This window comes from Petromyzon marinus, chromosome 83 (genome assembly GCF_048934315.1).
Source record: "Petromyzon marinus isolate PM22_M1 ecotype Great Lakes invasive population chromosome 83, UKy_Petmar_22M1.pri1.0, whole genome shotgun sequence".
In the NCBI taxonomy this organism is placed as follows: Eukaryota; Metazoa; Chordata; class Hyperoartia; order Petromyzontiformes; family Petromyzontidae; genus Petromyzon; species Petromyzon marinus.
Genome location: NC_133748.1, coordinates 6,115,636 through 6,140,531, shown reverse-complemented (window position 1 = coordinate 6,140,531; position 24,896 = coordinate 6,115,636). Strand labels below are relative to the sequence as shown.

The 24,896-nt window shown below is 42.2% G+C and overlaps 1 protein-coding gene across 2 annotated transcripts in view; it reads right to left on the bottom strand.

Moving 5' to 3' along the window:
• Positions 1-24,896, bottom strand: part of LOC142907796 (uncharacterized) — a 32,691-nt gene that overhangs the window by 5,708 nt on the left and 2,087 nt on the right. For both annotated transcript variants that reach the window (XM_076057602.1, XM_076057601.1), the window contains 12 exons: positions 18,599-18,792; positions 15,746-15,839; positions 15,163-15,291; positions 13,326-13,439; positions 10,307-10,417; positions 7,709-7,776; positions 7,299-7,584; positions 5,906-6,181; positions 3,624-3,691; positions 3,206-3,479; positions 2,710-2,985; positions 1,724-1,902 (listed from right to left, as the gene is read on the bottom strand). In XM_076057602.1, the coding sequence (XP_075913717.1) occupies positions 1,724-1,902; positions 2,710-2,985; positions 3,206-3,479; positions 3,624-3,691; positions 5,906-6,181; positions 7,299-7,584; positions 7,709-7,776; positions 10,307-10,417; positions 13,326-13,439; positions 15,163-15,291; positions 15,746-15,839; positions 18,599-18,697 (1,974 nt within the window). In that variant the 5' untranslated portion in view covers positions 18,698-18,792. The remainder of the gene's footprint in view (positions 1-1,723; positions 1,903-2,709; positions 2,986-3,205; positions 3,480-3,623; positions 3,692-5,905; positions 6,182-7,298; positions 7,585-7,708; positions 7,777-10,306; positions 10,418-13,325; positions 13,440-15,162; positions 15,292-15,745; positions 15,840-18,598; positions 18,793-24,896) is intronic.

The following is a 24,896-nucleotide window of genomic DNA, read 5'->3' as shown; positions in this document are numbered from 1 at the left end:
CTCATGATGGATTTGCAGTGAGTCCACCTGAGTCGCAGACCTTGTTCCATAGAGGCACCACATTTATCTGTAACACGTATACACAAAGGGGTAACTGACCCTTTACCAGATACAGCCTAGGGTGGTGACCACCCAGGCAACTACACTATACATAGGAGTTACAGCTACGAAGGGTCGGACCCTCACTCGGGCCCCCGACCACGTGTTGAAGCCTTGTAGGATGTAGAGCTTACAGCTTGTAGAATGCAGCGACCCCAGTCCCTCCGAGGGACCCACCTTATATCCTCCCGGGTCAGGGCCGGCTCCGCCCTCGGCCCCATCTACCTTTGCGAGCATTCTAGCTCGCTCTTAATCCCCCTCGAGAGCTCTCCCCGAACACGTGATCACCTTTATGCCTCCCCACCTGGGACCCTCTCTGTGGACACTCCGGATCACGTGTCTACGGGGTCAACCAGAGTGCCGTAACCGCAGGGCAACCCTGTCCCGACATTCTCCCGCTCCCCCTTGTGATTTTTGCGTGGTGTCTGCGCTATCCCAGCGCTCACCAAGCCCCGCTAGGGCTGGTACTACACCCACCTATGGGGTGTACGCCATAACGGTGCATCGCACGCCATGCTCTGCTAGAACCGGCCTCACACAGCCACCCACACGGTCCATGATGTAGGAACATCGTATGGGACGGCCCTTCTGGGCCAGCACCATACAGTGACATCCCCGATGTCACTACATATTGGTAACGGTTTGTACAAGAACTTGAGTAAATAGAAGATGGTGGGGTATTCCACAGACAGGTAGTGTGAGGGAAAAAAGATTTAAACAACATTGGGTTAAAAATTCCATGGGTAACGATGTGCTCTAACTACTGTACCACATTTTTCCTGCACCCCAGTTAGAATTGCTCAAAAATGTCCTTCAATTGTGGGTAGGTTTTACGGAGATCCCACAGCACCTTCCAGAATTGTTTGACATGTATTTTCACGCAAACCAGCTCCAGCATGTATTCAGTCGCCTTCTTGCTGCCTTGCCACTGCTCCCTTTCTTTCACTTCCTACACCGACACAGGCACAAAGCGTGTTACTTAGAACAGGGCGATGTTCCAGGCATTAGTAAATTTTCAGATCCACTGCCAGGCTACTCTGTGTGTGTTTCAGTTAAATGGCAGTGCTAATGGCAAAGGTTTGACTTCGTTTGATGCTTGTGCATTGATGACAACACAATCCGTTGATGATGTTAAAATTATCCAACTGGGGGCACAAATCAATGTGAGCAAGAGTTTATTATAAAGTTTCGCTGCTATTAGGGACTCGTCTTGAAGGATGTTGGCCAAATTGATTAAAAAGTCACCATGGAGTTGGAGGCAGCTAGTGCCAAAAGGCTTCACTTTGCATCTGGCCTCGCTGACAAGGCACCTCCCCGTTTGCGATCCAATGACGTCATCATGCGTGAGGTTATCTCAGAATGTTACCCATCATGTGCCGTGTGATTTTTTTTATTCTGCAGATAGGAATGTGATGTTATTTTTTATAATGAAATACTTCCGAGGACAAACGTTAGACATGTTCATAGAATACTTGGATCACCTACATGGAACATGTTAATGAGGGCCGTCGTATCTTCATGTTAATGGCAGACTGCACACCATTCTACTCTCTCACCTTGTAATTTAACATTTTCAATTTGATCCTGATCCCCCTTTAATTACTACACCAGACCATGGACATACCTGCACATTGAAGACAGTGAATATATTTCGGCTCTGTAGTTGAGACAGCAGGGGTATCACGTTGGAGTGCAGTACCTGGATCAGCTCCCGTTTATAAGATCGAATTTTTTCTTGCAGCGAAGAGTTGGTATACTTGTTCAGAAACAAGCTCGTCTTCTCGCAAAGCCTTTTGAAAAACACTGCAGTAAAAAAAGACAAAGTTCATGCTGTTTCAGCCTTAGAGATGGACAAGGTGAGGTTGGAGTGCTTTTGGAGAACGAAACTCAATCCTGAAAAGTAGCACCCATTTTCCTGAAGAATAACAATTTAATTAATTGTACATTACCTGACATGACATGGCTCTGACACATGGACATATACAGAAAGTGGAACACATGTATGCATATTCTTGGTTCTTTCGGTAAAGTCACGGAGATAGGAAATAAAAATAATAAATGTAAAATTAAAAAAATAAACTGAAAATAACAAAAGCTGTGTATGATCTGAAAGACGTTCAACATACATGTATGCGTATGGTCCATAAGAAGTTAAACATACATGCATACAATTTTGGAAGAAGATGCAATGTTTAAGACTGCTGAGAAAATTAATTAGGCTTTGTTGGGACAGGTCACTAGGAGGATTGGGAGCCTGGTGGTGGAGACTAGCGATGGAGTGGCAGACAGAGGAGGGAATGCACCAAAGGGTGTGCACAGCGTTGAGTTGGAGGAGTTGAATTGGCTAAGGTTCTGGAGCTATATGGAATGTATCACATGACTATGTGGAATAACAGTGGCTTGGGGATGCATTCATTCAGCAGTGGATAGAATATAGCTGAGGATGCCTCATAGAAATCGATTACAGGGCTATTAAGCAGGGTTAAAACTGTCGACTCGTTGACAACTGACTCCTTCGTGAGTGTGCTGGCCACTTGGTCACCCAGTGTTCAATTGGCCGTTATTTACATAAAAAAGCAGGAAGGCGTTTAAAATGTAGTGATTTCTCACCAAGAGAGCCCAGCCACTGCGTGACTTCAGGATACTTGTCCTGCACGGCTTGCAGAGCAAACAGCAGCTGGAGGCAGTCGTCATTGCCTCTGGATATGAAGTAGTTGAGCAGTGCCTCTGCAGACTTCTCACCATTATTCATGCCCTTGGCTTGAGTGAAGATCTTATTGGGAATTTGTCCTCGACTCGTCAGCTGCAGCTGGAGATGTCGGGGGTCTTTAGCGATCCACAACTTCAGATCCAACTTCTTCTCTTTAATGGACCGCACGGACTCACCTGTGACAAACAGAACTTTGGATGCATTTTACATTTATCTTTTCATATGCATTGTATTTTCGTTTAACTATCCTGTTATTCCAAAATGTGCCAAAAGAATAAAGGAGGAGGCAACATTTTTTATTACAGTATTCAACCATTTTGAAAATTAACATTGGAAAATTGTACAGTTGTACAGTATCCGTGCATATGCACGATGTATTATTAGTGTGGATCATACCGTGCTTCTGAAACCAGCTCTTTAGTGGCTCGTAGTTCCTCCTCACATAGTAGAGACCTTTCCACAGTTCCCACAACGCCGTCTCTTCTTGGTTAAAGAAGTGATCTAGTATAACATCCACACACTCCTCTCCATGCTTGTTCTTGGCTGCTTGGCAAACTTCGTGTGGAATAGAATGTGATTCGTCAAAAAATTTCAGGAAGTGCGATGTATCCGCTCCAATCCATTCCTTGAAATTCCCCTTGTTTTCTTGGATGAGTTTCAATGTGTCACTCTGATTGTGGTCGTGAATTAGAGAACATGGGAGTTAAGTTTGTTATTTATATGTGCAATGGATTCCAAAGCATGCTTCATCCTAAGCATATATACTAAACAAATGAAGAGTGTTCAATGTGCATGCAAACTGCATCTAGTTTACCTGAATTCCATTTGAAAGCACATCAACACGTGGCACACTGATTCCATTGCTCTTTGTTTTGGTACTACCTGTGAATAAATATAATACTACTAGGTTACCATTGATTTAAGTGGACAGTTGGTGTGGTTAAATATTTTCTCACTTCATAGCAGCAAATTACCTTATTAGAACTGAATAATAATGATGATAAACACAGAATGTGAGACACTGAGATGAGAGTGATGGAGGATATTTACATTACAAACTTTATAAAATGTTCTACAGACATGAACAGGAATTTAGTTTGAACAATTGCAATAAAGATCAAGATGTCTCTTGATGCTACCACGCATCCCCAGTACATTCAACCCTCTGCCAAATCATGCAGTTGCTACACAGTTGATAAGCGACCTCAAGATCTGCTTAAACTTCATCTCACTATCTACACGTCGGTCTTCCCTTTGTTGTTACACTTCTGGAGACCACGCCAATGCCTGTCTCAACGATTGGCCATGACCCATTGTGTACACACGTCCCACCCAGCGCAAACGTGTTTATCTAACGATATCTAAACCGCTTACAGATGATGTTCTCTTGCCAACTAATGCATTGCTTATGCTATCTTGCCAATACCTTTCTAGAATCACTCGTACATTTGTGATCAAATTGCAACATAATCTTATTTTCAAACTGGAAGTAATGTTTGTCGTCACTATCATGGTGTGGTTGCTGGGACATGGCATCACGTGGTAATTGCTCCTTTTCCATTGTGTGCACGTTCCATTGGCATCTGAATCTCATCTGCCTCTAGTAACCCACATTACCAAGGCTCCCAGTGCCCTGTTGTGGACAACATTGTCTCTCGTGATCATCATCTGTATGAAGGTAGAGTTAAGACTACACAAAATGTCCCACACTCATGAAACCGATCTCTGTAGCCATCACTTCCAGAAAGGTCACTCATGATGTTGCCCATCTTCCACAAAAAGGACATGGAGTTTTTTTTTCTGGAGAGCAGAGCATTCTCAACGACCAAGGAAATCTCACTTCTAGACAGTGCTAAACCGAAGTTAAACATAACTAAAATAGAAGTGTAGCTAAGCACTGTCTCAACAGGTTAAAAGATACTCAAGAATATGCTAGCCTGCAGAAGTATATTATTTGGGTCTCTCGGTAAAGTCACGTAGATACAGTAGGTTCAAAGAAGTTAACAACAAAAATACAAGATACTACAACGTTGCGATCACAACACAAGCGATCGTCATCTTTTTTTTCCTCCTGATGACAATCGCTTGTGTTGTGATCGAAACGTCGTAGTTTTTTGTGATTTTTATTATTTTCTTTGACCATATCTACGTGACTTGACCAAAATACCAAAATAATATGAATTCCTGCCGTCACGAAAGCTTTAAGCCAAGATTTAGCCTGCAGAAGGATAGCATTATATGGTCACTAAAGCTTTAAACTAAGTGTTACAATTGGTATAATAGATTTGTTGAATATTACACGGGATTTTCACATGTATATATGCCAAGCCACACAACTTATCAGCTCAAATATGTATTATGTACATTTTATCAATCTCAACGTGTGCATTAGATATTTTTTGCAAGTAAAAAAAATTGTTTGGATAAAACTACCACGTTCTTAAAGTCAACTTTGTGTCATTCATCCATGATTAAACCAAAGAATCAAAACTTTATAGGATCTATGAATGACCAAACATCCACAAACTTCATGAGTAGTTGTACTGCATAAGTATAATGTGGGTTTACTCTCCAACACACCGGTGTGCTGAAGTTGTAACGAATTGGCATGTTTTGTAAATGTGACAAACCTTACTAAATTGGCTGCATCGGGTGGTGGCAGGTTTAACGGCACATTTATATCTAGATGATCTAACCCAAAAACCTCAATGGTCATGATACCGAGCTGGATAAGGTGACATTGCGTGTATGACTTCCCGAACATTGTCTTGATGATGTTTGCTGTTTTTAATAATGTTAAATCGAATTGATGAGTTTGGTCTTGAGGATTGCTCTACAACTTATCAGTGAGATGAATCAATAATAATTGGCATATTAATCGCTAGTACACAGATCTAACGACACAGATTTGGTGCTATTATTCCGTGGCCCAACCCAAAAATGAATTATGAATCATGATGTTGCAAAAACCTACGTGTTAAGATTACAGGGCTGCTGTGGCAGAGTTACGATTGTCTGCTTGTCCTCCAAATTATCATCTTTCCCGTTGTTTACATGAAAGAGGTGTAAGGCATTTTAAATAAAATAATAACTTACCAAGAGAGCCCAGCCACTGTTTGACTTCAGGATACTCATCTTGCACGGCTTGCAGAGAAATCAGCAGCTGGAGGCAATCATCATTGCCTCTATTGATGAAGTAATTTAGAAGTAGCTCTGCACACTTCTCGCCGCCATTCATGCCCTTGGCTTTAGCCAAGACGGCATTAGAGATGAATGTTTGACTCTTCAGATGCTCTAGAAGATGGTGTGGGTCCCTACTGATCCACAGCTTCAGAGCTGACTTATTCTCTCGAATGCACTGCATTGCGTCACCTGTGATTGACAGCGTTGAATAAATGTCACGGGTATTTTTTTCATTGCTCTTGACTTTTACCACAAGTGTGCTAAAAGAATCAAGAGGCGAAGCAGAGATGGGTTCATAATTGTACTCAAGCATTACGGCGTTTAACATGAAGCTGTTCAGTCACATGCCACTTGGTGAGTGCCATCTTGTTTTGTGGCACGGAACATAACTGATTAATTATTTGAAAGGGCAAGCACAAGCTGCAAAGTTGTACGGAATCCAAGCATATGAATGACTTTTATTCCTTGTTCATTGTGTAGTGATGTTAAATGGATCACTATGGCGCGTAGCGCCGAGTGCTGCAGAAATGGGCACAGAGCCTCACACACCATGCAGTACCATTCAATGCGCCACTAGGGGCATGGTACTGGGTGCTAGCAGAAGGAAGCCAGATGAGTACTACCGACAGAGTAGGGGATAACAGCCTCTGCCAGCGCCGCAGGTAATCGCCACAGAGTCGGTCACTGGGGGAGTGTGGTGGGGGTGGCTGGCGGCAGGGGGGGGGCATGCGAGGACGAGTCACCCCATCAGCGGGTTAAGCACGTGATGGGCTGGGGTGAGGAATGTGGGCCAAGGGTGAACGACGGGACACGGAAAGAGGAGCTGAGAAACGTCTAGACTCTAGAGAGTTCCCGAAGGGGGCGTGGTTAAGAGCAGAGCCAGAGAGGGAACAGGTGTGGTGTAATTCCAGAGGTAGGCGGGGCCGAGGGTGGAGCCAGGCCGCGCTGGGAAGGATAAAAGGGGAGCTCCGATCGTATATTGGGGCTGTCTGCAGGTAAAGTGGAACCCAAGTGATATATCTACGTCTTTGTCTTCGACATCGTGGGTCAGGCAGCACGTTGGTTGCTCTGACCCGATTATAGTTATCCTGTATGCGAGAGAAATAGGTGTATTGTGGTCCTATGTGTAACAAGAGAGATAGGTGTATTTAGTCTCGTGTGTAACGGTGTTGCACGAAGTGTAGAATTAACGTTGTTGCATCATAAATCGCGTCTCTGAAAAGATTCACTACAATTGTAACAAAAGCCATGCAAAATCAATTCACTGCCAGTACGCAACTCTTGTTATAATGAACGTGGGTCATACCTCGGTTGTGAAGCCACCTCCACAGCTGCAAATAGTGCTTCCTCACAAAGAAGAGTGCTTCCCACAGTTCCTTACAGCCTGTGTCTCCTTTTTTTAAGAAGTGGTTCAGTATGTGCTCCACACACTCCTCTCCATGCCTCTTCCTGGCTGCGTTGTAAACGTGGTGAGGAATCCACTTATAGTCCTTGAGATGCTCCAGGAGGTGTGAGGGATCTACTCCGATCCAGGCCTTGAGATTCTCTTGGTTCTCTCGGATGAGTTTCATTGTTTCACTCTTCTGGCTCCCCTGTAGTGGAGAACACGGGATCTGATTAATGAGGGATGAAGCCCACAGCTGTCCTTGTGAGTAAGCCTACACAATGAATAATGAATGTTGGAGTCAATGTGTAAACATGCTGCGTTCATTGTACCTGAACTTCAATGAACACAAGAGCAGCAAGTTCTTCGCCTTTATCATTATTCTTTCTATAAGTAGTGCCTGTGAAATAAATGCCGTAAAATTAAGTTACAAACGATTCACTTAATACTTCATATGGTTGATAATTTCCTTCTGGTAGCAGAGCAAAACATTCAATTATTGGAACCCATATTCAATTCAAAGTGGTCATTTATACTACGAACATTTTAATACTGTTTTGAAAATGTCACAAATAAGTGGCTGCAGTGTTGCCGAATGAAAAGTAGTATTGAACGTTAGTGTCCAATCAGAAGTAATCAGTAGAAAACAACTAAAATAGAAGTGTAGCAGAGTGCTGTGAAACTGCAGACCAAGAAAGCAGCAAAGTCGTTCCCCACATTGTGCTGATGGACGCTAATCAGTGTCCCGGTGTTAAAAAGCATTTTTAGTGTCTCCACCACAAATTGATTTTCTCCCGTTCCCTTGCCGTTTCCACTCGACTCCTCAGCAATGATCTACGTTCATCATTCCCTGTAGTAGCCTTCTGGCTTATCTCTACACCTGCCACTGCTGAACAGTTCTTCCGAATATGATATTCCTTGTATCTTCCTAAACAAATATTAATCTCACGTTATTGCAAGCATCATATAACCATCTTCTTTTCTACCGCAATTCCATGATCTCTTAGTAAAGGACAAGTAATAAATATAACCTCATATAATAGGTCTAACCGGTTTATCTGAGCAAATGTGTAAAGGGTTTTTTTTAAAGAACAAAGCCTGTTGAAAAATATGGATTTGGGAACCTCTAACATGTTGTCAAAGGTAGGAAAATTTTCGATGGCCACCAAAAATCTCAGCTCATAGTCAACAAACATAGCTGTCCATAAAAATAATTTTGGGTTAGATTGATATAAATGTTTCGTTAAACCCGACACCTGACACAGCCAATTAGCAAGGTTTGTTAAGTTCACAAAATATGCCAATTAGTTACTAATTCAGCACACTGCTGTGTTGGACCTTAAACCCACAATATTTACAATTTGAATATGACGTTTCGCTGGTGATTACAACCAGCTTTGTCAGGTGATCATCAAAAATTGTGAAGAAGTCTTCCTGTTTCAGTCGTAAAGAGAGTAAATGTGAAGCCATCATTGTGAGCATATCAGGTGCCAAGACTATAGGGGGTTTAATGTAGTAATATAAATTACAATGGATCATGTTAACCTGAGAATATGCATTACCAATTATTAGTTGGGTTATTCACAGGTAACATAGTGGAATGAGTTTATGTTCACGTTGTTGTCCCTCCCCGAAACCTATGATTAGGATACATTAGATCTGAGATTATTCATATTGATCGGGAAAGCCTACGTGCTGCTAAAATGTTTATATTGAAGGTTAAGGCATTCATTTCCTATGAAAACAAATATTATTTATTGAAGAAAAATGTCCAAATATATTGGAGGCACAGACATTGTAATTCCGGAACACACATGGCATAGTGGCAGAACGATAGACAATTACAATTTTCATAATATCTGGATTTGCAAGTTAGTAACATTTTAAAGGAAACTTTTATGATGGAAACATTAGTCAAATTGTAATCTCATCTAATATTCTAGGCCTTATTAGATTCCTACAAGTCTCCAATACATGAAGTGCTCTCTCAGTTTGTATCTGATTCTTCATCAGATCCTGCATCATGTTACTATTTATACTTTCTCTTGTTCAACACTATCACTGAGCGTGTTTGGTAGAGGTGCGCTTGTCTATTAGAGTGATGAACAGTTCCCTCAAGGTGAGCTGCGATTAACTAGACGCTGATCAAGAGTTAACTGCATTTGTTTTGAAAGCGTTTAACATCGTAAAAATTCTGGTAATTTCATTGGCAGAGTATTGAGTGAGATTCATGTATTTTGATTTAAAGCTTTCGTGAATGCAGGGATTCATATTCTTGATTCTTTCAGTAAAGCCACGTAGAAGGGAAACAATAAAATAATAAAAATAATAAACAATACAATTCTCACGACGTTTCGACTGTAACACAAGCAATCATTTTGCTGTGGTTTTCACACCTGATGATGCTTGCTTGTGTTGCAGTCGAAACGTCGTGATAATTTTATTGTTTTATATTTTTATCATTTTATTGTTTTCCTTCTACGTGACTTTACCGAAAGGACCAAGAATATGAGATTCATGTCGTTGACTAAACTACTGATTGTGAATATGCACGCATTAAGAACTCAGAATTTGGAGTCTTGTTTTGTGGCACGAAATTGAGATTAATGTTGCAGTGGCTGCAAATATACAACAATTAAACTGATGCAAGATGGCTCATTAAGTTCTGGTCTCGCATAATGAGATAGTAAAGTACATGGGTATGGTGTATTTTAACAATCAAATATAGGGAACACCTTACTCTTTTGTGTCAAAATATGTATGGTGAGAAATGACTTAACAATTATCTTAGTATGTAACAGTTTGTCTCTGAATATCATTACTTAGAGCATGCACCTGGAAGATCTCAAGCGGTGTCGCCATGGTAGCATAAGAATACATTTTTATAGATTCATCCCGTTTTGGATATAATAATGGAACACTATACTTACCATAATGCTCCGATGTTTTTTTCAAAGTCAGCCATTTCCGTTTTTTCTTGAGTAGAAAGAGACTAAATGCAGACAGTACCAGTCCAAGGATAGACCCCAAAACTATAGCTGCTGCAGGTGCAGTGTAGTTTCCCAAAGGATGAGAAACAAACATCTGTCAAAACCAGAACATTTGAAGTCTAATCCACACCTGCTGATGACACATATCAGATCACATTATGTGTACATTTATTATTCGCACCATTCTTTTTTTGCAAGACTCTCATGAAGGAAGGTGCGGTGTTTCATAGACACTGTCTGCAATACGTTCTCAATAGGGAGCGAAGCTGCTATGTGGCTTCATGCACTTAACTCAATTGTGGGTACAGTAAACACTCACTATTCGCGAGTTCTGAATCCGTGGGTTTCGCGAGTAACTAAATGTATAATGACAATAAAGCCTGCATGCGGTGTGAGTGGACTATTGGCCATGGGAGATAATGACAGGGGAATCAGCCTACAGTGTGAATGCACTGGCGGCCACGGGAGGTAATGACAGGGGTATCAGTTGAGTGTGAAGGGACTGGTGGCTACGGGAATGATTGAGAAGGGAGCATGGTCAGGTCACGAAAGAGGACAGTAGAGTCTGCTGTGGAGCTAGCATCCAGAGTGAGCGAGAATGATCGAGAAGGGGGGCGTGGCCTCGGTTTGTATATAAAGGAGATGCTCAGGAGACTCGGGGCTGTTGCCTGATGTCAAGTGAACGTGTCTTGAATAAAGTCCCATCTCAAGAGAAGTGTGCCAAGTCGTCATTACAAATGTGTAATGGGTTCAACTGAGTCGCAGATGTAGACTTTGGAGGCAATACATTTATTTAGTTCCAACACATGGGATAACTTCCCCTTAACAGAATAACAACCTTATGTGGTGACCACCTGGCTAACTACACTCATGATTACGTAACTGCTACTATGGACCAGGACCAACGACTTCGGCCCGGGTCCACGTGTTGGAGACTCGTTGGATGGAGATTGTAGATGAAGGGTTTTTTTCCTGGATGAACAACAACCCTGATCCCTCTTGGGACCCGGCTTATATTCTCTGTGTCATGGCCAGTTTCGCCCTTGGCCACGTCCACCTTCCAGAATTATTGGGAGGTTCTGGGTCCCAACCACGTGACCCCCCCTAGGCCCCTCTTGGGGCCCCTCTGTCAACTTAGCCGGTCACGTGTCCTCCGGGGTCAACCAAAATGCTATGGCCTCACACAACCCTATCCTTCAGTCGGCACCCACACACCCTATCCTGCAGGGTTGGCATTGCACTTAAAGCGTGGTGCCATCCAGGGCTCTTATGCAGCACACACCGTGCTCCTCTAGGGCCGGTACTGCACCCACAGCATTGAGACATCCAGTAATGTCACTACAAATGTATACTAATTCCCTATTCGTGACCCACTGGACTTCAGTATTTGCGAGTGTACATGGTGCCAGACCACCAATACCTCCTCGGCTACCCACTTAGTCCTCAAGTCATGCAGTGATCCCACTAGGAACTCGCTATTGTGCAGGTTTACTTTATACTTACAATCCACTCGTTTATACATTTAGGTATGAACAAGTCGACTGAGTTGCATAAAATTCAGGAAAGTGTTGTGGCTCGTGTTCTCCAAAATGATAACTGTGCATTGCTATCAAACACCTGCATCTACTGAGTCAACCTCCTAAGCTCATCAACATCACCACCACCCTCCATCAGAGTAAAATCATCATCCAAGGTAGTTACAAAAAACACATGGTTGTTTATAACTATTTTTTTTCCAGGTAAGGCCCACTTGTCAGATATGACTTGGCCACAAATGATAGCTCAATGGAGTGGCTTATCGAGGGGTAATTTAACGCAGCCAAATCATCTAAATGCATGTTTCTAAATGTGGAGGTGAAAAACCTGAGTACCCAGAGAAAAATCCATCTGACCACGGGGAGAACATCCAAACTCCAAATATACAGGTGTCTGGGTTGGGATCGAACCCCCGACCTTACGTATACCAGGCAAGGAACCACTGGGGTGACCACTCGTACAATGAACGTCACCCCATTTTTCCGATTGGAACTAGGTTTCTGCATGAGCGAATTCTGCAATCGGGTGCATTTTCAAGAACAAATCCCTCGTGAATAGAGAGAGGGTTTTTCTGTGTACCTCAAATTTTGCGTAATTGGAAGCCAACACACTTGGCACACTCTTTTAGGAACAATATCACGGATCTCTAATGTTCAGTGTGAACAATATGCAATGTAGTATTTATGGATAATATACCCATAATATTAATTAATGTGGTTGCTGGATTCGAACCCTGAACTTCTGCAACGACGCATTACCACTTAGCCATTCAAATTAAGATTGACGTGAGTTGGTGAGGAGAGGCGGTGATGTCATGAGACGTCGGGGTGGTGAGTAGAAGGGTTTATGACGCCACGCGGGATTTGGGTGCAGCAGGGAGAGGGGGTGAATAATTGTCATTTCTTTTCCGGATACAGTTTAACAGAGATAAAAATCTATATTTCTGTATGAAATAATCAGTTTACGAAATCATCAGAGTCTGTACATATTTGCCATCTTCTTACCATAGACATTCTGCGGGTTCCTAATAGTTAAATAATAGCAATGCTCACCTGATTTAAATAAGGCATTCAATACCCAGCGTATGCCTGAAGTCGCTGCATTTTGGTTCCACTGATTCTGCTACTGATAGTGATAAAGACGATGCTAGGTATGATGATGATGCTGTCTCAAAGTTGTGAGTTGTAAATGAAACGTGCACAATGAATCCTGTTTTGGATTTCACCTTTCAAGAAAGATTATTTTACAGTTACTCTTGGTCATATTCACATTCAAACACGAGTCTGTATTTTGCCTTCATTCCTATGCAGCGAGCGTCTGCTATTTCAGTTACCAGACTGTTGTTGCTTTGACTGTCAAGATAACAAATCAACGTCTCTACTGCATAACTGATGGCACCGGTTACAGTGGCTGGTTAGCTCACCTGTGTGTTGATTTTCATGGAGACAAATCCCTGAGCCAGGGTCTCTCTTGAGCCCCTGAATGCACTGACACACGGTGTCCTGGGCCACGGAGCAGGTGTGAGCCACCTCCTCATCTGCAATGAGAAGCATCACATCAAACCACTAACCTCTCCATTCAAACCAAAGTCAATTTAATAGTTTTGTTTTTGCATCATCAGTCACTGAATGAGAGAAAACAATGGTTGCCAGTTTGCTGCACATATAGAAATATCTATAACAATAAGCATACCATTTAAGACTGGGAAAGAAAAGTAACCACTGCTGTGTAAGGTTAGCACACTGAACTTGTAAGCCAGAGGTCACTGGTTACATTAATAATTATCATTGTGTAATTAGAGAGCGCCATCTAGGAGGTTACAAGGGGTTCCTGCATGGCCACCGCTGGGTAACCAGTATCCAATCCTAAGCGGGGATTCCATCTGGGCCAAAGGTAACGGGCAGAGTTGGAGAGAATAAACGGGAACCATTGGGAGGGTTCCACGAGGGGGCGTGGCTGAAGGTGGAGCTTAGCTCCGCCAAGAGGGATATAAGCGGAGGCAGGAGAGGACTCGGGGTCGGTGTGGGAAGCGTCGGGTCAGGACTGCATCGCTGCTCAACCTCTCCTCGCCGACGACCATGTGGCGAACTCCCAGCGAAGCAGCCGCTCCTCCCGGCACGCCGACAGCCAGCGGCAGTATCGGAGAGAGAGGGAGGCGTGCCACGACGGTGGACATAGAACGGCTCGTCAACGGCAGTAGAGAGAGAAAAGGAAAGGAGAGAGGAAGAGAGAGTGGAGATGTGCAGAGATTCTATAAATAAAAAGACGCCAATCAACAGTTGTCGTGATAGTGGTTTATTACAAATGTAAAAACAAAATGCCTCTGTCCACCCCGCACAATGCCATGTATCGTGAGACATCAATATATTCTCACATTGACTATTCAACTTAAGAAAAATTACTTATTAAAAATACAAAACGTAAAATAGTTAAACTGATAGGCTGGTGTTTCATGCCAACACCCTTGGAGTTACCATTGAGAGATGGAATACCTCTTCCAAGACGTCTGGGCAGTGTGGCAGTCGGCCAAATACCCTCTAGAGGGGCTGTCGTGGGCAATAACAAAATAGTATGCTAACCTCTTCCAAGATAGCTGGTCTTCTTGGAAGAGTAGGCCACATATCTGGTAATTAATTGCTAAAATAGTTACCAGTTTTGATTTGACAACCCTTGGCGGAATGCAGACGACTGTGATTTGACCATTTTCAGAGGTTATATTCATGTTATCCAATATGTACCTGAGAAAACATCCAAGAAATATAGTCCTCTTTGTCCCCTGTTGAGGTTGTTTGTTCATACTTCACCACACAGAGCAGGTTGTAAAGGTGAGGAACATAGATGTAGGAAAATACTACAGAAAATAATACAGTCCAATTGATTTTGCTGCACTCCTCAGTACGTAGCCCTGTAGCGGTCTATATCACGAGTTCTATGCATGGTTGACCCCCACTTAAGCACTTTCCAGCCTGAAACTTGTTTAGCTTCTGGTATCTGATGAGATCAGTTACATACCCGAGAATGTGTCATTGGCAGGACATTATTAATTGCTACAGATTCACAAACCAGGATATCAGCACTGCTGGTATCTTGGTCTGTTTGATATCCTGTTTTGTTTCTTCACTGTACACCCCAAATATAACTTATCTGCCTTATTACAAGATGCTGATGGCACTATTGGAGTATGATGCATACAAAGAGATACATCTCAAAAACACACAATGCAGATATGGCAGTAACCTACTTGCTGTGCTGTCATTTACCTTGTCCGCAACTGCTGCACGGTGCACACTTCTCCTCATGGTTGACTCTGCTCATGAAGCTGCCCTCAGGGCATAGATCACACGCGGCTCTCCTTTTATTAGCTGCACAGTCGAACATCTTGTATGTCCCTGGAGGACAACGCAGCGTGAGCAGGCCAAGACAAAATACTTCACTTTTGTATTGGTGCTGGACTAAACGTCCAAGCAGGAACTGATTCTTTGGGAGACAGAGTGGACAAACTTTAAGCACGCGCCTTTTAGGAACAATGCATCAACTCGATGCATATTGTTTTTTTTTTATTTATTACAAATTAACCCGTCTTGTGGGGCCACTGGAATGGCACTACCAATTGGAGTTCCTTCACACATCTGTAGTGCGTCAACCTGGCCACCAAACAGGCACCTGAGTGCCATGCTTTTTGTTTCACACAGCAGTAGGGGTAGGGCAACGGTTCTCAACCTGTCTGCAAAGTCATGAAAAGTTCTCCACGGACTTCTGCTGTTTTCAATGTTATCGTGACAATCGAATGTCAAGGGGAGGGAAGTGTTATGACCCTGGATGGCCACGTCTGTGTTGCTTTACCTGCAGGGCACAGCTCACAACAGATGCCTCGTTGTGATTTGTAGAATCCATCACCGCACTCCTTGGCAAGAGACAATTTGTGCAGTAAAGAGATCTGCAGAACGGATCCATACAGAATGATTGGGCAATCAGGCGGAGGAACTGAACAGCAATACGATCCAGCTAAATGAATCATAAATATGCGCCGTCTGCTTCACTCATATTAAAGATGCCCTGACATTCGCACCTTCAATTAGCACGGTTGGATGCGTAGGGTGTAAAAGAAGTTCAACCAACATACGTAATTTGAAAGGAGCCGGCCATTGTATGACGTGCCACAATCTAAACTTGCCAAATGTAAATTACCTGCTATACTCAATTGAGGAAAGCACCAATCATTGCCCCCGACTGACAAACTAATGCCCATTTGTAGGCCAGGTGCTGAGTTACCTTGTGATGTGTTTATGTTGCCTATAATTTGCACTCCTGTCATGTTTTTCTATATCTTGCAATTTCACGCCTGTCCTTGTCACGGCTGGTGGAAGGGCCTCAACTACTGGGAGCTCCAGGGGGTATTTGTCGACTCTTCCATGCTCACCAAACGTCTTGGAAGAGTTAGGGGAATTCCCAATTCAACCCATCACATCATCTTATCCTATCAAGGATGTGTATATATCGTCTTATGAATAACTTGAGACCTGACGATCAGACTTAACTGCGATGAACTCATTTACACTGCTGGGTGGACAGAGGTGGTGGTGTAGATTTAAATTGAGCCACAGACCACTGTATGGAATGTTCAGTGTGCTCACGACTACACCATGACAGCCCCCTTAATTTATCAGTTAAAAAAGTACAAATCTTCGTGCCCTTGACATTTATATATTTGTTGCAAAGTGACAATCAGTTATTTTATGTTTTAGCAGTTACCAGGAATGCAACAAATACCCTAATTTCCCTCACAAATTCAGCAAATATATTAAGATTCATCAGCCTGTTGGCTCTTCAGACAAATTATATCCATTTAAAGCTTTCGTGACTGCAAGGATTCATCTTCTTTGGTTCTTTCAGTAAAGTCACGTAGAATGAGAATAAAATAATAAGATAAAAAATAAAATTCTCACGACGTTTTGGCCACAACACAAGTGGCCTTCTTCAGGTGAAAGGAGCAAACCCATTGTAGCTGTGTCGTCCCGACAGGTTTGCTCCTTTCACTTGAAGAAGGCCACTTGTGTTGTGGCCGAAACGTCGTGAGAATTTTATTGTTTTATTTTATTATTGTATTCTCATTCTACGTGACTTTACCGAAAGAACCAAAGAAGATAAATTCTATCCAGTTGTATTTGTTAAAGCAAGAACACTGTGGAGCGGTTTTGAACTTCTAGTTAACATCATCAGGCAGGCTTTTTAACAAATGGAGCAATATACTACATATAAACTATTGGGCCCTGGTCAACACAATAACTAATGAAGTGTATACCCTCATCATGAATTGGCATGAAACATTAAAGATAAACGCAACAACACACAAAGCTACAATCTATTTTCACATAGATGTAAAACTATTGTAACGATTTAGTCTATTGGCCTATTGGCTTTCCATACCAAGTATGATTGGTGGATTACACAGAGATTGTTGTGTGCAGAGAGACAAACTTGCTGGGCTCTGAGGAGCCACATTATTTTCTGACCACTGAACATTGCACTCATGCAGCATTGTCTAGATCCACTGCCTGCTGAGACTCTCATCCATGCCGTTATTCTTGCTTGGACTACTGTGACTCATTCTTCCATGGTCCAGGTTACAGATGATTCAGAATTATTCTCTAAAGCTCCTCAACCATAGACACAAAGGTGGTCGCATCACTCCAATACTGCATTCTCTCCACTGGCTTTCTGCCAAATCTCAGATTCGCTGAAATATTGCAGTGACTGTTATTCTATTCGTCATGATCTTGCCCCTGTCTCTTACCTCTCCCCTCTCATCTCACTATGTTCATCACCACGCACTCTCCTACTCGTCCCCTCTCATCTCACTATTTCCCCCCTCCATGCAGTCTCCTACCTCCCATCAAACCACTCTCCTACCTCTGCACGCCCATCTCTCTTCCTGAAGTTCACAAACTTAAAACTGAACGTATAATTTACTGTCTTGCCATATGGTACAAGAACAAGCCAATAGGTATTACATCTCAGTAGACCGTCTCCTAGATGTGCATCAGCTCTCTCTATATTAGCCTAATTAATATCAGTTATTTTTCCATTAGCACTAACTGAATGAATAAAAAAGTTACTGGATTACCAAACGCATAAATGTCTTGAAAAATAATCAAAACAGTTTTACTTTTATAGCCGAAAATTGAAGGAGCTAACGTAGTGTAGTGGAAACTTATTGGCCATTCACAGGCGGCTGTGTGGTGCCATTAATTTTTAATAAAATGCAATCAACTCTCAATTGCAATGTACAACGCGTTGATAGGGTAGTGGTGCTACAAGTCGATGTAGGGTGGGGATGGAGACATTTTTGGGACCGTATGGGAGGTCAGTGGTGCTGTGGTGGTGAGTGTATGTGACTGGTGGGGTGTGGAAGAGGGTGTTGCTGTATGCTGATGAGTGATGGGGTTTAGAGGTGATTGGTGCTGTGTGGAAGGGAGTGGTCATGTATGGAGGTGAGTTGAAAACCTGGTTTAGTCACAGTTCAGCCTATATTTGTCTCTATGCGAGTCGGTGCCTCTGATTAAGTCGTTGGTGACAGGGCTTGAGTATCCGGTTTAACCTCAGGTGGCTGAAACCTTGATATGAACCCAGGACCTCAGCGACACGTGAACCCTTTAACTGACAAATGACTGAGACAATGTGAGTGGTCGTCCTCACCATGAGGAGAAGTTTTACTCCCATCGTGAGCCCCGTTGGGTTTCTCCGCGAGGTCATGATACTCCGCTCTCCACGCCGCAGATGCTCAAACTCCTCCATCGCTTGTCCAGCTCGTGTCCAGCTCAAAACGTGAATCCAGACAGTGCGACCTTAATTTACCGGCCTCGACGTTTTGCTGCATTCTTTGCAAGCATCTGTTGAAAATAAAATCACTCTGGATTATTACTTCGAATTATTGGATCAGGTCAAGACAATGCTTGATGGTGGTTGCAAATTAAGTAGTATCAAATGATTGTGTTGTTGAGCACACGCCCAATATCCCAATAGGTTGCCAACAATACCATAGTGAGACTGTAATTTGTTGATAACTAAAGGGGGATAAACCATGCCTCCTCAGTCAAGGATTCATGGTTGGGTAGCAGAACGCCCAATAAAATAATGAAAAAGAGTAATAGAAGGAAAGTTCATCCGATGAGGCGACAGTAGATCATTGGCAAGTCTATAGGTACATGGAATCAAGTCTAGATTTGAAGCTTTCGTGACTGCAAGGATCCATACTCTTTGGTTCTATTCGGTAAAGTCACGTGACTTTACCGAATAGAAACAAAGAGTATGGAATCAAGTAGTCAGAGGGCCCAGATGAATGGGCTAGCAAAGACTCAATGCTCGTAATGATGGTTAATATATTTCAAAATTACATTGTGAACACGACGTAACAGATGTTTCATCTATGGTCATGACATCTGCCTTGAGTGGGCCGTTGAGTGAGTGTGACCTGCAGTGTGGTGATTGAAGAGAGAACGGATGAGACAACAGGGGCATTCTGGTAGACCGAGACCTCAACATGGATGAAGGATCGATGAGTGAAGTTCACGGGAATACTAAAAATGATAGTGGTAGCGATAGAAGAGTGATAAGGAGGTGACTGACGAGTGAAGCAGGAACTGAGAGCTCCAACCCAAATGTGACAATTCCAAATTTGGCCGAATTTGCACTTTGTACAGTAATCATTGTTTCCAATATAAAAAAAGAATGTGGCACGGAAAAGAAAGGCTTTGTTGCCTCGTATATGAGTATGTTGAACTTGTTTTGCATCGTATGTAGCCAACCGTGCTCAATCAGAAGTAGGATTGTTGTGTCAACCATATTAGTGGATATGAATATTATTATTCTTAGCTCTTTCGGTAAAGTCACGTTGAAGGGAAACAATAAAATAATAAAATATATATTATTGTTAAACATGATGGATGGGACTGTAATTTCTGGAGTTGCGAGTATTGCATTATATCATTGACTTTACTTGATATTATTCATAATAAAGGTTTTTGGGTTAGATCGCGTTTATTTATAAATGTGTCGCAACCCTCCACCACCCGACACGGCCAATCAGCAAAAAAAGTGTCACGTTGACAAAAGACAAATAATTCACTACTTCTGCCCACCGGTGTGTTGAAGAGTTAATCCACATTTACAGTTTGAGTACGACGTTTCGCTGGTAAATACATCCAGCGTCATCGGGCAATTCGCCAGAATGGTAAAGCCCTCGCTTGCTCCCGGTTTTATATAGAGCAGCAGGGTGACGTCATCACTTAACTCATATCAGGTGCAGTGATTAGAGGCGGAGGGGGGGGGTATTTCAATTATATAATCGATTAGTAATCAGTCATTGGTTATGATTAGTAATGAGTTGTAGATTAGTAATTCTTTAAATCAAAATGTAATGTGTATTATTTAATAATACGCTTCCAGGCCGCACTAAGCCGGTAGCTGTCAGAGCGATTAAAGTTATTCTTGTTCCTCTCAATTTCAATGGATTCTCTAATTAGTCTTTGCCAGTAATAATTAGTTTTACACACCACTGCAACATTGTCAAAATCAATTGAGTGTCCTTGTTGACAAGCATGTTCTGCCACTGCCGACAATTGTGTTTGAGATAATTTAATATTTCTCTGATGTTCTTTTAGTCTTACGCTGATGTTACGTCCCGTCTGCCCAATGTAGCAGCTGCCACATGAACAATTAATCCGATATACACCTTCTGTTGATAGTTTAGGTAATGCGTCTTTAGTGCAAGATACTAGTTTTTTTAATTTTGTGTACTGTACCAAATCTTACTGTAATGTTCTGCTTTTGCAAAACACGGGCTAATTTGTCAGTTACTCCTGAGATATATGGAATTTTTATTGTTTTAACAATCTGGTCGCTTTCAGCAGTATTGCTTTGCGATCGTGATTTGGCATTCAGTGCTATGTTAATTTGAGCATTATTGTAGCCATTCTGTCGTAGTGCGTCTTTAACGTGTTTAATCTCTCTCACTAGACTCTCACCATCTGACACTGTTTTAGCCCGATGTATGAGCGTCTTGATAAGAGAGGATTTCTGAGCTGGATGATGATGTGATTCTGCATTCAGATAGGCATCAGTGTGCGTTTGCTTTCTGTAAACGCTGTGTGTTATTTTACCGTTTAGGCCATGTCCAAGCAAAATATCTAGGAATGGGAGTGTGTTATTCACCTCCATTTCCATGGTGAACTGGATGGCCGGGTTTTGTGCATTGAGATGATTTAGAAAATCATTAAGTGTATCTTTACCATGTGGCCAGACAACCAAAGTGTCATCCACATACCTAAACCAAAAGGATGGTTTTAATGTGCTCGAGGCAAGTGCTCTTATTTCAAAGTTTTCCATGTACAAATTTGCTATAGCAGGGGATAAAGGAGAACCCATTGCTGCTCCTTCCTTTTGTTTAAAGAAATCTCCTCTCCATAAGAAGTAAGTGTTATTTAAACAATGGCCAGCAAGTTTCGGAATATCTTTTGGTAAACCGGTATTCTTTACTAGTGTATCAAGTAATTTAAGCGAGAATAGCAAAGTTCCAAAAGTAAATATTAGCTCTAACGAGGCAAAAGCCTTAAGAGAGCTGCGTGTAAATAAGGATATCCAAATCCTAGCAGCTGTTAAAGGCTGCACTACTGTAGTGATGTCACGAGCCGATTATGATAATAAAATTAGAAATTTACTAGAGGAAAGTACCTACATTAAAATTAAACGAGATCCAACTAATTCTTTAGAACGTAAGACCACTGCAATAATTGCAAATTCATTAATCCCTAAAAATGAGCAATACCTAATTAAGCCAAGGGCCTCAAAACCACCTAGACTCTATGGGCTACCAAAGATTCATAAAATCGGCATCCCATTACGACCCATAGTCAGTACAATTGGCTCTGCCACATATAAATTAGCAAAATATATAACCAAACAAATACAGCCCTACATCGGTAAGACATCTTCATTCATAAAAAAAACTCAAAACATCTTGTGAATGTGATTAAAGATTTTAAACTTACTCCTGATGATATTCTGGTAAGTTTTGATGTGATTTCTCTATTCACTAAGGTTCCAGTGGACGAATCGCTTAAATTACTTGATACACTAGTAAAGAATACCGGTTTACCAAAATATATTCCGAAACTTGCTGGCCATTGTTTAAATAACACTTACTTCTTATGGAGAGGAGATTTCTTTAAACAAAAGGAAGGAGCAGCAATGGGTTCTCCTTTATCCCCTGCTATAGCAAATTTGTACATGGAAAACTTTGAAATAAGAGCACTTGCCTCGAGCACATTAAAACCATCCTTTTGGTTTAGGTATGTGGATGACACTTTGGTTGTCTGGCCACATGGTAAAGATACACTTAATGATTTTCTAAATCATCTCAATGCACAAAACCCGGCCATCCAGTTCACCATGGAAATGGAGGTGAATAACACACTCCCATTCCTAGATATTTTGCTTGGACATGGCCTAAACGGTAAAATAACACACAGCGTTTACAGAAAGCAAACACACACTGATGCCTATCTGAATGCAGAATCACATCATCATCCAGCTCAGAAATCCTCTCTTATCAAGACGCTCATACATCGGGCTAAAACAGTGTCAGATGGTGAGAGTCTAGTGAGAGAGATTAAACACGTTAAAGACGCACTACGACAGAATGGCTACAATAATGCTCAAATTAACATAGCACTGAATGCCAAATCACGATCGCAAAGCAATACTGCTGAAAGCGACCAGATTGTTAAAACAATAAAAATTCCATATATCTCAGGAGTAACTGACAAATTAGCCCGTGTTTTGCAAAAGCAAAACATTACAGTAAGATTTGGTACAGTACACAAAATTAAAAAACTAGTATCTTGCACTAAAGACGCATTACCTAAACTTTCAACAGAAGGTGTATATCGGATTAATTGTTCATGTGGCAGCTGCTACATTGGGCAGACGGGACGTAACATCAGCGTAAGACTAAAAGAACATCAGAGAAATATTAAATTATCTCAAACACAACTGTCGGCAGTGGCAGAACATGCTTGTCAACAAGGACACTCAATTGATTTTGACAATGTTGCAGTGGTGTGTAAAACTAATTATTACTGGCAAAGACTAATTAGAGAATCCATTGAAATTGAGAGGAACAAGAATAACTTTAATCGCTCTGACAGCTACCGGCTTAGTGCGGCCTGGAAGCGTATTATTAAATAATACACATTACATTTTGATTTAAAGAATTACTAATCTACAACTCATTACTAATCATAACCAATGACTGATTACTAATCGATTATATAATTGAAATACCCCCCCCCTCCGCCTCTAATCACTGCACCTGATATGAGTTAAGTGATGACGTCACCCTGCTGCTCTATATAAAACCGGGAGCAAGCGAGGGCTTTACCATTCTGGCGAATTGCCCGATGACGCTGGTTGTATTTACCAGCGAAACGTCATACTCAAACTGTAAATGTGGATTAACTCTTCAACACACCGGTGGGCTGAAGTAGTGAATTATTTGTCTTTTGTAAACGTGACACTTTTTTTGCTGATTGGCCGTGTCGGGTGGTGGAGGGTTACGACACATTTATAAATAAACTTGATCTAACCCAAAAACCTTTATTATGAATAATATTGGTCGCGAAAGCCTAAGTGTTAAACTTTACTTGATATTGTTGCCATTTATATGAAACTAGCGGTAAGTACCCGGCGTTGCCCGGGCGAAAAAGGCAGACACACACATGGACTTACACACAGACATCGACACACACACACATATAAACCCATCGACTTACACGCACACACACACACATATGGACTCACACACACAGACATCGACTGAAGAGACACACTTTTAGTTACACACACAAATCGACTCACACACACACACGTAGACTTACACACATGGACTCACATACACACATACATAGACTGACACACACATTGACCTCCACACACATATGGACTTACAAAGACACACATATCGACTAAAAGACACATGGACTTACACACACACATGAACTGACACATACACATTGACTCACACACAGACACATGGATCTACACACACACATGGACGTACACAGACACATATCGACGCACACACATATGGACTGTCACACACACTACACCTTCTCTACTGCTGTACCACTACACCTTCTCTACTGCTGTAAAACTACACCTCCTCTGCTGTACCACTACACCTTCTCTACTGCTGTACCACTACACCTTCTCTACTGCTGTACCACCACATCTTCTCCACTGCTGTACCACTACACCTTCTCTACTGCTGTACCACTACACCTTCTCCACTGCTGTACCACTACATATTTCTCTACTGCTGTACCACTACACCGTCTCTACTGCTGTACCACTACACCTTCTCTACTGCTGTACCACTACACCTTCTCCACTGCTGTACCACTACACCTTCTCTACTGCTGTACCAATACACCTTCTCCACTGCTGTACCACTACACCTTCTCCACTGCTGTACCACTACACCTTCTCTACTGCTGTACCACTACACCTTCTCTACTGCTGTACCACTACACCTTCTCTACTGCTGTACCACTACACCTTCTCCACTGCTGTACCACTACACCTTCTCTACTGCCGTACCACCACACCTTCCCCACTGCTGTACCACTACACCTTCTCCACTGCTGTACCACTACACCTTCTCCACTGCTGTACCACTACACCTTCTCTACTGCTGTACCACTACACCTTCTCTCCTGCTATACCACTACACCTTCTCCACTGCTGTGTCACTTCACCTTCTCTACTGCTGTACCACTACACCTTCTCTACTGCTGTACCAGTACACTTTCTCTACTGCTGTACCACTACACCTTCTCTACTGCTGTACCACTACACCTTCTCTACTGCTGTACCACTACACCTTCTCTACTGCTGTACCACTACACCTTCTCCACTGCTGTACCACTACACCTTCTCT